This window comes from Desmodus rotundus, chromosome 3 (assembly GCF_022682495.2).
Source record: "Desmodus rotundus isolate HL8 chromosome 3, HLdesRot8A.1, whole genome shotgun sequence".
Classification (NCBI taxonomy): domain Eukaryota; kingdom Metazoa; phylum Chordata; class Mammalia; order Chiroptera; family Phyllostomidae; genus Desmodus; species Desmodus rotundus.
The window spans coordinates 180,881,268-180,896,128 of record NC_071389.1 but is presented as its reverse complement, the minus strand read 5'-3'; the positions used below and the strand labels follow the sequence as shown (position 1 = coordinate 180,896,128).

Here is a 14,861-nt window from a genome sequence, read left to right as displayed (position 1 = left end):
TCCCCATGGAGCCATGTCTGCTGCCATTGCCTCAGGCCTGGAGACCCTCGCTCACCTGCATGTCTGTACTTAGTAAGAAGGAAGACCCGCCACATTTGCTCGAACTCAAAGCTCTCTGGTTTGTTGTAACTCTAAAATTCCTGCTCCTTGGAATAAATGGGAAATACTCAGGGTCAAAAAAGGTAAAATAAAATAAAATAAAATTCCTGCTCCTTCAAGGCCAGCACCCCTGAGTTTTTCTTTCTGCACTGTCCAACCATGGGGCACGCCGTGTTGTGTCGGTCTTACCAGTGTTGGTGATGCCGTCCCTCGGGTTAGGACTGAGAGGTTTGGGAAGATGCTGAGTGGCTGTCCAAGGGGGTAGGAGTGCAGTAATTCTCACCATCACTTCTAACACTTCTAATATCCTACTTAATAAGCAACGGGAGGCCCCATCTCACCATTCCTGGTTTACAGATGGGGAAACTGAAGCAGGAGAACTCTGAGCCAGGAATTCCAGCCCCTCAATAGGGAAATACCAGGACAGCGTCCCCTCTGCAGTGTAGGCGAGGTTTGGACTACACGGGCAGAGGTCTCGGGTCACCCTTTCCCTGTTGCCATCTTTCCTCTCTACCCAACACATCCAAATCCACTGTGAAGTCATGGAGAAAAGGAAAAGAGCAAAGAAGGAAGGAAAGAGAGGACTCTCCACACCACTGGGCTATCCCAGCTCCTCCAGCAAGCTCCTCCTCCTCAAGCTTCCTGAAGAGCAGGGTGCTGATGTAGGATGTCTCTTTTGCAAAGGGTGGGCCAGCGAAACCTGGTGCCTGGGCGTTGGCCCAGAGCCCACCCCCTCATGCATCCAGCTGGCCACTACACTGCAGCCTGACTCACTCCCCCGCAAGCCCTGGTACGAGTGTGAGAGACGGAGCTCAGCTGGCCCTGGGGTAGGAGGAGGGCTTGGCAGGAGGCCACCTCCGCAGGCATCTAGTTCAACAGTGCCAGACCAGGATTTGGCACCTCAGTTCAGCTCTTTTTTTGGGAAAGTCTGCCCTTTACAGTCCAGCATCTCAACTTGCCCACCTATGAAATGGGATTTTCATAAGATTGGAAGATTACTTGCAGGTTTCTCGTCTGATGTTTATAAGGATTACTCGGGAGGAAGCAGGCACCTAAAACCTGGAATGGGGCAGGTCGGCTGGTAAGGCCTCCCTGTGTGGAAAGGGAAAGGACCCAATGTGAACAGCCTAGGGGGGTCTGAGGTCTGGTGAGGAATCACAGCTGCCCTCGTCGGTGCATGGACGTGCCCTTTGAGCAACTTTCTCTACTGTATGGTATATACACAGAGGAGCGCACGAAACATGGACAGTTTAAATAACTATGCAGTGAATATCTATGTCCCTGCCGCCCAAGTCAAAAGCTAGAATGTTGCCAGAGTCCCAGACCCTGGCCCCACAATGTGCTCTTCCCTTGTGAGAAGTTCCTCCCTCCCATGACAGGTCACCATCCCTTGGCTTTATAATAATCACTTTTCTTTTCTTTGTCATCTGTATACACCCCTAAATAGTACAGCAATATTTCACTCTGTGGAATCACGTTGAATGTATTCTTGTGGTTCTTCATTTGTTTAACAGCTTGAGATGCACTCATAGTATTGCACATGGCTACAGTCCGTTCGTTTTCACTGCTGTATAGTATTCCATTGTCCATAAAGTAACCCATTCTACTGCTGTACTGCTGGTACACAGTTATTTATTCTCAGCTTACTGATATTTTTAGTAAATGGATTGATCCCCCACTCCCATCCCCACGCTGGCTGCTGCTACTACAAATACGTGGGTGAGGGACAGAGACTAAGTGTAGACTCACCTTCAGCTTTTGGGGACCATGCTCTCCCTGGCAGCCAGGATTAATGCCAATGTCCTGTGTTTCTTGCAGCTTACTGGGATTGCAGTCCTTGCCATTGGACTATGGCTCCGATTCGACTCTCAGACCAAGAGCATCTTCGAGCAAGAGAATTCTCATTCCAGCTTCTACACAGGTGAGCATGGGAGACTTGGTGCTTTCTCCAACTGTGGAGACGCCCTGTTGACCCAGGGGCGTGGCCTTGGGGAAGACATTTGCTCTGGCCACATTGGCCAGTCATGTCCCTTCCAAGTCTCGCTTTTGTGTGGTTGTGCCCATGAATTTGCACTTGACTGATGTGGTTTCTTTTTTCATGCTAAGTCTGGCCTTTGGACTCCTCTCTGATGGGAAGTTGGCCACCGAAGTTGCTGCCACTCTTAAGGGCTTCAGAGTCTCTGTTCTCGTCGTCCCTGATCCTCTCTTCATTTCCCGTCTTCTCAGGCTTACTTATCTCCTGAATTCAAAAAACTTTGTCCTGGGGAATCCACAGTGCCAGGACCCAGAGAGGTGACTCCTCCCCACTGTTCAGCTAGGGGCTCTGAGACCCAAAAGACCTGCCTCCTGGATAGTGACAGTCAAATTAGTAAGAGAGACCAGCAGAGATGCCAGCCCTCCTGCCCCCTGGTGCTGGTGTAAAGGCCGAGTGCTTTTGCTTCAGGGAAAAGATTTCCAATTTAAGCGAGAATTGACTTATTAGCTGGTTTCTTCGTGCGCACAGGCTCCGCAGCATTGTTTCCAGCGTCATTCTGTCACTTCCCACTGCTGTATCACCACGTAAACACCTCTGCAGAACGAGTGGGAGCACCGAGGCCTGTCAGACGCAGTCGTCCAGTTAGTGTCTGGGACAGCACACAGAATCTGTGGCTCTCCTTTCTTCCCGGTTTGGGGATAGGAAACATTTCATTTGCGAGAAACAAGAGCAGCCCCCTATTTTTAGGACGGCGCTGTCATGTCATCAGGCTCAAAGTTTAAGTTTGGTCATTTCCTTGCCGCCCACCCAAGAAGTTATTTTTAAAAAAAGATGAGGAAAACAGTCTGAAGAGACTTAATCGCCCAGGCCTTCAGGAAGACCGCCGTGGCTGCCCGGGTGCAGCCCCCTTCCCGCCTCCAGACAGGCCCGGCCCACTTGATTACATGGCACCCGGGCTTGTGGATCGCTGCCCTGCTTTTATTATTTTTGTTGTCATCAGTTGGGGTTTTTTTAGGGTGTGCCTCCCTATTATGAGGGGAAAAAAGTGAGGGAAAGAAAAACACAATGCATTTTTGTTTTAAACTACGCACAGGGTTTTTAGGGAGTGGGTTGCCATAGTGCCCTGACTTGTGTAGGCAACAGCTTTCTTTTTGTGAGTCTGTGGCAGTCCTGGAACGCCACCCTGCCGAGCTGGAGGAACTGGAGCAGCGGGGGCAGGAGGGTGGGGCGGGTGCCGAGCAGAGAACGTGAGCACTCCGCACCCTGTCATCTCATGTCAGGTCACATACGTCAGCAGGGAACCCTCTCTGGGGAGGGCAGGGAGAGCAGATTTGCTGAAAGAATGTGGAAGCCAGGGCACCCGTCTCAGGCAAGTCATCCTAAGGAAAGCCCCTGGACATCTCCCATCAGTCTCTGTAGGAGGCCTGGCTCCCATACTCTCCCCAAAGCCCCACCTTGGGTGTCATTCACTGTCTCACATGCTTTGTTATATAATGGAATCCTGGTAAGTCTCTAAGGTACATGAAATGATTACCATCTCATTGAAGACACTGAGGCCCAGAAAGTGAAATATGTCTAAGCACATACCCGTCAAAAGGCAGGGCTGGGATTTGAACCCAGTCCTGTGGAAGTTGCCTCTTGTATGACCTGTGCTAGATTGTGGGTGGGTCTCCCCTATGCAGGAATAGAAAATAGCTACACTGACTGGATGTTCCCCAGGAGTGGGGGCATGGCGGGGGCTCTTTTGGTCTTTGACTTCACCCAAATTATAGTTGAGGGAGAGAAACCCCAAGTATCAGGGTCCTGGGCCAGCAGGTGACAGGTGGGAAAGCCAGGTAGAGTGGTAGGAGAGTAATGAGCATGCCGTTTGGGGAGCCAGGACCTGCCTCTGGGAACCTCACAAGATTTGGGTACCCTAGGTCATTGCAGGCCCTCCCGACCTCCCCCCGCCCAATCCATGGCCAGTGGTCCTACCTTAAGCAACTAGGTTAGGAATTTGAAGGCACAATCCCAAAGCAACACAGCAATCCCTAGTTGGGGGCCAGTGGCAGCTGTCTCCTTAAGTTCTAACAGAGGAAATGGACCCTTTGCAGTTGGACCCCCTGGGGAAAGGCTCAGCTTGCAGAAGCCCAGGGAACAGAGGGTGATGCAAGTGGCACTCAACCACCAGTCTGCTGGGTGGCCACTTGGGTCTGGCTGGGCCCCCTGCCCTTCACTGAGTGCTTTGGGAAGCTGAATAATTGTTGTCTGTGGGCAAAGGGCAGAGGAGTCTTCGTACACTCTGTCCCCTTCTCACTCGGACTGTGACACCAGCCTTGGTATTGACCCATCCCCCCTCTTCCAGTAGAATGCCAGCTCCACCCCAGCTGCGGTTCCCAACATCAAGGAGTGACCACCCCTTGTACAGGGCCCCTAACCATCTGTAGGGCAACCCACAGGCCAGCCTCACCATGCAGCTGACCCGTCAGGAAACCTGAAGGACCCCAGCAGGACCACAGCTTCCAAAGTAAAGAAAGAATGCATAACCAGACAGAGAAGCAAGGGAAAAAGAAACTTTCCAACATTCAAAACAGTCTGTAGTGAATCCAGAAGAGCTGACAGCCAGCCTTATATAGGCCTTCCCTGCAGTCAGGCCCTGGGAGAGTCAGCCTGTCAGCAGTATTCGTAATCCCAGGCTGCAACATGTTGGGGAACTTCATTTTCTTGGTCTCAGGCCAACAGACCTTCTTAACTCCTTGGTGTCCTCCCAGAATCCCAGAACACAGACACCAAATGAGGGCAACCAGAGGCCGTGGTCTTACACATTCCCGAGGACCATTCCCCCTTTATGACGTGGTGCCTGACGATTTCCAGGGCACACAGCATTGCCCACAGTCAGCTGACTTCCCCATTTCCAGCTCGTGGCCTGGGGCAGCTTGTTCTGTTGTTCTTCGTCTTCCCCATCCTGAAACTGGCAGAGTCACACACGCACACCTCTCTGAGGTGGAGAACTCCGTGCCTGGCAGATGGGGTTCACGGTGGTGCTCATTAATGAGAACAGCCGTCAGTGGGATGGCGAAGGACCAAGAGATCCGTTGGGAGCAGAGTCAGGGTTCCTGGGAACCCTGATTATGTTAATTGGAGATAATAAACTGTTCTAAGCAAGTAGAGGCCAGAAGCTCTGCTGGGTTTTGTTCCCCACACAAATAGGTGTGGTGAGTGCTTTTCACAAGATGGGCTTAAGGTGGTGACAGGAAGCCGATGCATTCTCTCACCAGCCAAAGCCTAGAGCCCTGATAAACAGGGAAAAAACATGCCCCATTTCTGGTGTAAAGGACACCCTGGCATCTGCCACTGCTACACCAAAGGCTTTTTAAAAAACTAGCTATAATGTCAGCCTGAAGAAAAGCAGAATAAACAGCCCTTAAGCAAATTAATACAGTAATCCTAGAGAAGGGTCCGTGACAAATAACTTTTTCCATGAGTCAGACAGAAAGCCCGCATTCACTTGTTTTATAAAGGGGACGCTTTGTCATCTGTCATGGCCGGCATTTGCTGACGATCCTAGGGTAGAAGCTAGGAGGAGCTATGCAGGGGGAATTCCTGGGTGGCCCATTTAAGAACCAGCCCGCACCCTGCCTGTGGTCCCATGACTTCCAGGGAGCTGTTTGCAGAGGAGCCACCGTATAGCTTCTGCTAAAATCCCCATGAACAGCTGCCAGGGAGCTGGAGAGGGTCACGTCGAGATACCTCAGATCTGCAGCGGGTTAAGCAAGATTTAAAACCAACGAGACCCTTTGTCCTCAAGTCTTCATCGGCTCAGCCCGAGAATGAATATTTCATATTAACCAAGGCCCATTAGGAGGACTTTCTCTCTCTCTCTCTCTCTCTCTCTCTCTCTCTCTCTCTCTCTCTCTCTCTCTCTCTCTCTCTCTCTGTCTCTCTCTTTCGATCTGGCTCTGCACGGGAAATGCCTTTTCCTGTCACAGCTCCCAAGTGCTGCTCACCCAGCGCCCTGACTTCTGCCAGCATCTCTGGGCTTACCACCTGGGATCTGGACTCAGAGAAAACATGTCTCTGTTCATTCCCACTCAACGGATTTCACATGCTTGTAAATCCTTTTGATCTCTTAATACCTCCTACTCATTCAGCCCCTGCTATGGAGCTCCAAGAGTGACTCATCTTTCGTTGTCTTGCTCCAACAAGGTGGGGAGAAGCTGGGACCATGTCACGGCCTCGGCACGCTGGTGTCCCCATGTCAGAGCCCTCCTCCCACAGGGCTCAGGCGTAGGGCTGCACTGCCTCTCGAGTCCGGCCTGTGGCCCCACAGCATTGAACTGCCTGGGAGGATGGGACTTGACTTGAGGACAAGCTGCATTTGTCCCCTTGCCCAGTCTGGGCCAGGCATGCACGGGAACAATACCCATATTCATACAGCGTAGGGTTTGCCAGTAAACCCACGTGACTTGACATCACGACAGATGTGGGGGGAACGGGGAAGAGACACAAATGCTCCCTTGTGAGCCTTCTGCTCGATGCTGCCCGTGAGCTTCAGCTGCAGGCAGACTGCAGGGTTTGTTGCCTGCAAAGCCTCAGCCCTGTACTAGGGGGACAGATGTGGGACAGTGAAGTCACTGACACCTGCCAAGGGTTTTTCACTGCTGTATCCTGTTGTGTATTGTGTTAGAAACATCATAGAACCTCTCGCTTTCAGCCCCTACTTCAAGCAAGTTGCCCTGGTACCAGTTAGCAGGGAGGGGTCAGCAAGTGTATAAAGATTCATCACAGCAATTAGTAATAATTGTCCTCCACCCTTTGTATTAAGGTTAACAGCAGCGCACATTGGTTTTGTGCATATTTTGATTTACATATCGCTTAATCCTCACAACCACCTCGTGGTAGACGTCATTGCCATCCCCGTTCTGCAGACAGAAGTGTTGCACCAAGAGATTAAGCGGCCTCCCCAGGGTTGCTGTGCTGGCTTTCAGACCCAGGCCTCCAGCCTTCAGAGCTGGTGCTCTCAGCAGCCCCTCCCGAGGGCGAGGGCGGGAGCACGAGCTTGAAAGACAGGGAGGTCCGGGCTTCTCTGCCAGTTTTTCCAGGCAGCCTGTGTGTTGGAGGAGCCAGGGAAGGGGGTGGTCCTTGCAGAACCACTCTTCTCCAGAATGTAACTGCAGAAGAGGCCCCTAAGGGCGACTAGGGCTAGTATGCTCCACTGTGTCCCCTGTCCCAGGAACGCGTGTTATGTGGGGCACAGTCAGAAATTGTAGAAGTCACCCTCGCCATCCATCACTACAATTGAGGACTTAGAGAAAAAGTGTCACTCACTGCCCACCCCCCACCCTGCCTAACAAAAGGGTCGATCCTTTTCACACCTACAGTAACCAAACTGCAACCATGAGATCTCTTGAGTGTGCTACAAGAGAGGGACCTTCTGAAAATTTCTAGCACCAACCTCTCATTTTACTGATAAAGAAATTGAGCCTAAGAGAGGGAAAGTGTCTGACCCCAATTCACACAGCAATGAGTAGCAGACATAGGACCAAATCAAGGGTCCCCTGATGCCAGGCCTGTCTTCTTTGCACTAGAGCGAGCTACTCTCCCTTCGCCAGCATGTGTCCTGGGTGTTACTAGCGTGCCTCGCTGCCCCCCGCAGCAGGGCGGGAAGCACCCGTCCCTTTGGGGAAGCAGGCAGAGCTGGCCACCTGAGTGTGCACAGCCCCTTGCTGCTGCAAGCTTGCTCTGACAGCTTCTCCCGTCAGATAGACGCAACAGGAGGCACCTCAGAGTCCCGGGAATTTACCCCAAGTTTGGAGGGTTTGTCTCAGTTAGTGTGAGTGGATTCTTCAAGCTGGAAATAGCTGACAGACTGGGCCAGTTTGTGTCCTGAGTAGCATCTGGGGGCTCCGTGGATATTCTTTGTCCCGGTTAAGGGGTAATAGGCACCTTGCAGGGAGACCGAGGGTAAGATGGGAGTGAAGACTTGGTGGGGTGAGGTCCTAGCAGAGAGACTGGTGGGAGGGAGACCTGAGAGCCCTGGCGGGAGGGGCTGTGTTTTAAGGAGGAGGCATTTCTTCCTGGAGATTGGGAGGATAGGGATAGAGGGCTGCGCAGTCACATGGAGGGACAAAGGAATGACAGGAAATAGCTGGGCCACCACACTAATGTCTCCATGCCTTGCCCTCTGTCCTCTGTTCTGTCTCCTCAGGGGTTTATATTCTGATTGGAGCCGGCGCCCTCATGATGCTGGTGGGTTTCCTGGGCTGCTGTGGGGCTGTGCAAGAGTCCCAGTGTATGCTGGGATTGGTGAGTATCCCTTCTGTGTTCCCCACGCCCACACCAGGGCCCTCTGCCCCCAAAGTTCCATAGGACAGATGGTGGGGTAAACATGGCACCCCAAGGGCATGAGCTGTCCTCAGCACCCCCAGGGTGCCTCCATGCCAGGCCTACCCCAGCCTCCTAGCCGCACAGTGGACTCATCCTCTTCCTCTCCGGATTCTCTCTCACCACCTCCCTAAGGCAACGAAATGCCAGGACTTGGTTCATTTGCTTTCTTCCCCTGAATCCACAGGTACATTTGCCTTCACTTGTTTCAAAAATTTGTTACAATTTTCCTCAGACTCCAGAGTGTATTCACTTTTTATTTCTTCGAATCTGTGATTTTTGTGAGTGAGCAATAGCATTTTATCGCTGACTGACTCCTGATTAACTCCTTAGAAATACCAGTTCTGGCTCAGCGGTGCCTAGTTCTTCCCCTGCTCCAGCTGCCGCTCCTCACCTGGGCTTAACTCTTGCAGTTCTGTGAATGTCTTCATCTGTGTCCCCAGATGCCCAGTCCCCAGAGAGTCGTAGTCATTCTTCCTTGTTCTCCAGAATACTCTTTGCTTTTCCTGGTTGGCTAGGATTGTTCCTCACCCCACCCTCTTTTTGCCTTCTAGTTCTTTGGCTTCCTCTTGGTGATATTTGCACTTGAAATAGCTGCGGCCATCTGGGGATATTCGCACAAAGATGAGGTAGGTTTTTCCCTGTAAGATCTCTTGGGACCTGCAGCAATACAGGTTTGGGAATTTGCGGATGTGGGATGATGAGGGTGGAAGGGTGTCCTGCTGGCCACTCTCTGGTCAGCTCTCATCATACCTCTTACTTCACCACATTCCCACTGGCCCCTCAGAGCGGGAGCTTCCCCAGGACAGGGAATGTGAGCATTTATACTGTACTGGGCACATACTGTGCCAACCACTGCTCCCAGTTCCCTGAACAGTGCCGGCACATAATAGATGTTCAGGAAATAGCCACTGGGTCTGTGTCTGTGCGTGTCTCACACCTCAGCAGCTCTTCCCAGCTCTTCTGGAAAGATGGCTTAGGAACGTGGCTTTCTGGGCTGGACACCCTTGCTCCTAATCTATAAATACAAGCCAAGTACTATGCAGGGTCTGGAGATGCATGAACTGTTGTCTTCACTTTGCCACCTTGTGTGGCAGAAAGACATGCATTTGACAATGGTCACAGAAGTCACTTATATCCAAAAGTCCCATGGGACTTTTAGGGAGTGGAGAGTGGAAGGGGAGATCTTTGGTTTTGTGGAGAAGAAGACATTGGCCTAACCCTTGGATGAGAGAGAAGATTTCAGGAGGAAAGTTGGTGGCAGACAGGGTGCTTCCCAGCAACGAAAGGATCTGAGCACAGCTGAGCTTAGGCCCCGTGGGGAGGAGACCAGAGTTATGGGCCAGGATGGGCCACATCAGAACAGTGTTGTAGGAAGGGCTGTATTTCATGGTTAGCAGGTGGGAGGAAAGAAGAGAGACACTAGATGCAGGAAACCTGTTTTCCTTTTTTTTTTTAATGATTTAATTATTCAGGTGATAGAGGCTGCAGTTGTAGAAATAGGAGGGGATAACTGAGAAAGATACTGAAGGAGAAATGCTGGACATTGGACAGTTTATTGATGTTGTGGGGACGGGAGGGCCAAGAAACAGTCATCCATTAAATTGGGATGCGCCCAGGTACAGGATGATGATACAGCTTTTATTTTACATTATAATAGCCAATACTTATTCCACATTTACTCTGTAGCAGACACTGTGTTAAGGGCTTGACGTGCAATGTGCCATCAGAATTTTCATAATAATCTCGGGTAGAGATGAACATAATCTCCATCCTAAATTGCAGAAAGTGATATACAGAGGGGCTTGGTTAATTTGCCAAAAGTAACACAGTCTCTGAGTGAAGACAAAAGAAGATGGAAGCCTGAGGAACTAGCCAGATCAGAGAAGGATTTGTATTATGATTATGATTATGAGGTAGATTGAGGAGATTCTATTTTGTTCGCAGAAAGAAAGGAAGGTGCCAAGCGGGGCTGAAGGGACCAGCCACAGGAGAAGAGAAATGGCAGGAGCAGGTTCCTAGAGAACATTGGGGGAGAGTGAGGGCCCCCGAGATGCCGAGAGAGAGGCAACCTACTCAGAAACGTTTTCCAAGCACAAGAATTTGTTAGCTAAGTGTAAGGAAGACGGAACAGGTGACATTTGTTCATTTGTTCTGCTACTCTCTTTCTTATCTGTCCATCACAGGTGATTAAGGAACTCCAGAAATTTTACGTGGACACCTACGACAAGCTGAAATCCAAGGACGAGCTCCAGCGGGAAACGCTGAAAGCCATCCACTATGCGGTATGTCGTCTTTGCAGGGACGCCAGCTGGTCTGCAGAACACAGGCACCCGGGGTATTTGCAGCACCAGACCAGTGCTCCTCTATTTCAATCATTTTTTGTGTGTTTCTCTTACCCCCATCCCTGCCCTTCTCTCTGCAGTTGAATTGCTGTGGTGTGGTGGGGGGTGTGGAACAATTCATCTCGGACATCTGCCCCCAAAAGGATGTACTCGCAAGCTTCACAGTGAAGGTAAACTTGAAGGGCAAGACTTTTACGCCCCTGCCCACTTGCTCTGGGCAAATCCCACAAGGGTAGAAGTGAAATCTGCCCCCTCATTGTGGGAGGACAGGCATTCAATGGCTTGATAAATACCTCTTCCACCGGGAAGCTCCCAGGGTGACAGTCTCATTTCTCCCCAACCCTGGTGCCTCTGTGTCCACAAGAACAGCCAAACCGAGGCCAGACCAGGGAAACAGCAAAGTGTTCCAGCTGCCTGCAGTGATCTGGCACTGGAACTACCCGTCATGCTGCCCCTCGTCCTGCCTCTTGCTTTTTAGACCCAGAAACAGCTCGGGATTGTAAGCTAGGGCTAATTCTAAATCTATTCTTAATTATAGGGTGTGACCCCAGACAAGAAATAGACCCAAAGCAGGGGCCTACCCCTCTTCCATGATTTCTTATCTGAATATAAGGCACCCACATTCTTATATCTCTCTTGGTTCTTCCCATCCACCCACCAAGGCGCCCAAACATTGTGTCCCCCACCCTTTCTCTGGAACCACCCGTGATCTGAGTGTGAAACAGGTGTCGTGGGAGGAAGGGGGTGTGCCCAGAGCAGGGAGTGTGTGTAACCAGGGTCTTGGTTTGCCCCCCTAAGTCCTGCCCGGAGGCCATCAAAGAGGTCTTCCACAACAAATTCCACATCATCGGCGCGGTGGGCATTGGGATCGCCGTGGTGATGGTAAGTGTCCTGGATGTCGGGGACAGGGGATCCTCTTAGTAGTTAACATTGATTAAGTGCATGCTCTGGCCAGGCTCTGGGCTAAGTGCTACACATTTATCAACTGATTGAATCCTCACTGTACCTGTGAGGTGGCAACTTTTAGCAGTCCTATTAGAGACTAGGGAATGGAGTGATTGAGAGGTTGAATAAGTTGATCAAAGTCTCTGAGCTCATGAGGGAAGCATTTGGGATTTGAACTCAGTGTGTCTCCAGAATCCACTCTCTTAGCCCGTGAGGTTTGGGGGTAAGTGCAAGGTGACGCCAGTGCTGCTAGTGCACGGACCGTGCGTGGGTGTGGGCCCACGTGAGGGTCCAGATCGCCCCAGACCATCAGCTATCCTGTGATAATCTCCAAAACATGTTTCCATCATGCACCTGTTCTTTTACCCAAGAAAGTAGTTCAATAAAAGCCACAAGGATATGAATTATTTCACCCAAAAGGCATCCAGGGTTAGACAGCCGAAAGGAAGACCAAAAGCATCAAATAATCTACTCTTGAGTAATCAGCTCCCAGAAACCATCAAGGGCCCACAAGGTTCCCTGGGGCCTCCTCCTCTTTCCCCAGGAGGGAGTGATGAGAGCCCTGCAGGGGACACGGCCCTCCTCTGCCCCTCCCGAGAGCACCCCAAAAGAGAGAACTGCTTCCTTTCCTAGTGGTTATTTGTACCTCTCATCTGCATCTAAGAAGAGCTTGGAGTAGCTTTCAGTAAAAGGGATATCAATGCCTTTTCAAATAGAATATAAAACACACAAATACACAAAGGCAGAAGCAAAAGTTGGAATATCTGGAATTTAAGCATTCAGTTTAGCTCTGAGTTTCCCTCACCCTGAAAATTCTCCAGGAAAGGTGCAGTATAGCTTGCATCTGCAAGTGGCTGCAGACTCCCAGAATCCCACCAGCCAGTGATCCTTCCCATTATCTAGCCTACAACTCTCTTGTTGTGACATTTAACTCATTTAGCCTGCTGGTCACCATTTTCCTGGTCCTTTGTCTTGGCCTGAATGACTCATGTCTTTCCTTCCGCAAAGCTACCCTGTTCCTCCTGTTCCTTCCTGTCTTCCAGATATTTGGCATGATCTTCAGTATGATCCTGTGCTGTAATATCCGCAAGAACCGAGAGATGGTCTAGAGTCAGCTTGCACTCCTGAGCAGGAAAGTTTACCCCTGAAGATCGTTGGTTGTTTTCCTGGGGCTTTGTTATTGTGTTCATTTTTGTTTTGTTTTCTTTTTTTGCCACTAATTCTTAGTATTCATTCTGCATTTCTAAACAACAAAAACAGTTATTCTGTGTTTATCTTTTTAATGCTTTGTTCATTATTGATAGTTGAGAGATTAAGCGATTTGGTTTGCTTTGGTTTATAATTTTTGGTTGTTTTTGCTTATTACGTTAAGCAGAAATCCTGCAATGAAAGGTACTATATTTGCTAGACTCTAGACAAAAGATATTGTACATAAAGAGAATTTTTGTTTTTGTTTTTGAATAGATTTTAAAAATGTCTATCAAATTTAATCAGATTGTAACTTATGTTGAAGACAATTTGATACATAATAAAAGATTATGACATATCCTGGACTGGTTTGGGAGTTTTTTGCTTCCTTTATTTGTTTTTTAGAGCTCTATATTTCTCAAATGTCTTTCAACTGCTATTTGCTTTAACTGCATGTATATGAGAAGAAGGTGGGAAGGTTGGTCTTCCTACTTTAGAAATCAAGGGGTGGGGAGATGGAGGGATTCTGACCCAAGGTCATACAATTATTAATAGAGTCAACCACACTAAAACCCAGCGCAGGACTCTTGCAGCAGTGTGGTGCTTCTTGGGGGGACAACAATAAACGTGGGCTCCCTGACGGCAGGGATTTTGTTTTACTCACTGCTGTGCCCCCAGCACTTAGAACTGAGTGTCTGGTGCAAAGAGCTGCTCGGTATTTGTTATCAATTAATATTTATTGGTTGATACATGAGTACATACCCATCAGGGTTTAATCCAAGAAGCAGAATATTAAGTATTATGTACAAAGAAAAAGAAAGAGAATTTGTTACAAGGATTATTTTTTTACAGATTTTATTTATTTATTTATTTTTTAGACAGAGGGAAAAGCAGGGAGAAAGAAAGAGAAACATCAATGTGTGGTTGCACTCATGCACCCCCTACTGGGGACATGGCCTGCAACCCAAGGTATGTGCCCTGACTGGGAATCAAACCGGTGACCCTTTAGTTCACAGGCCAACACTCAATCCACTGAGCTAACCAGCCAGGGCTGTTACAAGGATTTGACCTTACACAATCTTTGGAGCTGGCTAAGTAGTCTCTGTAAGATGACTGTCTTTGCATCTGACATTGGAGCTTGAAGCTCACAGGGCAGATAGGAAGGACAGATGGATGTGAGTTGGCAAACGGCAAGAACAAGCTGGAACCCACAAGCACAAGCCCAAGAAGACAGACAAATCTGTGTTGGCTCTTGTTCCTCTGATGGTGGTATGGGTCCTGCAGAGACCCTGAGCCTACATACAATAGTATAGCTAAACACACATTGGCCAGGAGTTGGAGAAGCTGAAGTGAGCCAGCAAAAAAGGCAACAATTTGTGTGAGCTACAAAATGACTGCTGCCCTGGCTGGTGTGGCTCAGTGCATTGAGTGCCGGTCTGCGAACTGAAAGATAACCTTTTTGATTCCCAGCCAGGACACATACCTGGATTGCGGGCCAGGTCCCCAGGTGGGTGTGCGCAAGAAGCAACCAATCAATATATTTCTCATATATCTGACCCAGTTTCAGTCAAATATCTATCTCTGTACAGTCAGCTGGCAGGTAGGGGAAAGGGGTGCATGTAGTAAAGAGCCAGCCACCCTCTGACCTATAGACTGGGCCCAGGACCAGAAGAGGAGGGATCATTGAGAGCTGGTAGACATCTGGAAAGGAACCGGTTGGTCCACCCTGCTGTCAATCCAAGGAAACAAGCTTGCTCTGACTCCTGGCAAACATGTCCAGGTGACACTCTGGGGTTAAGGCAAAACCAAGGTGGTGCATAGCCTTCAGAATCTGAAGGGCTTTTGGAGCAAAGGGCCTTTAGGAAGTTTTAGATCACAAAAAGGCAATAGACTCTGCCAAGAGCAACAATAGCTGTGGGTCCAGAAAGAATCTCCTTAAGCAAAGG

General features: G+C 49.6%; 1 protein-coding gene across 1 annotated transcript in view; it reads left to right on the top strand.

Annotated features, from left to right (window-relative positions):
- Positions 1-13,273, top strand: part of CD9 (CD9 molecule) — a 31,923-nt gene extending 18,650 nt beyond the window's left edge. The window contains exons 2-8 of the mRNA XM_024579222.4: positions 1,918-2,020; positions 8,262-8,359; positions 8,992-9,066; positions 10,624-10,722; positions 10,863-10,952; positions 11,581-11,664; positions 12,771-13,273. Of these exons, the coding sequence (XP_024434990.1) occupies positions 1,918-2,020; positions 8,262-8,359; positions 8,992-9,066; positions 10,624-10,722; positions 10,863-10,952; positions 11,581-11,664; positions 12,771-12,836 (615 nt within the window). The 3' untranslated portion in view covers positions 12,837-13,273. The remainder of the gene's footprint in view (positions 1-1,917; positions 2,021-8,261; positions 8,360-8,991; positions 9,067-10,623; positions 10,723-10,862; positions 10,953-11,580; positions 11,665-12,770) is intronic.
- The last annotated feature ends 1,588 nt before the right edge of the window (positions 13,274-14,861 follow it).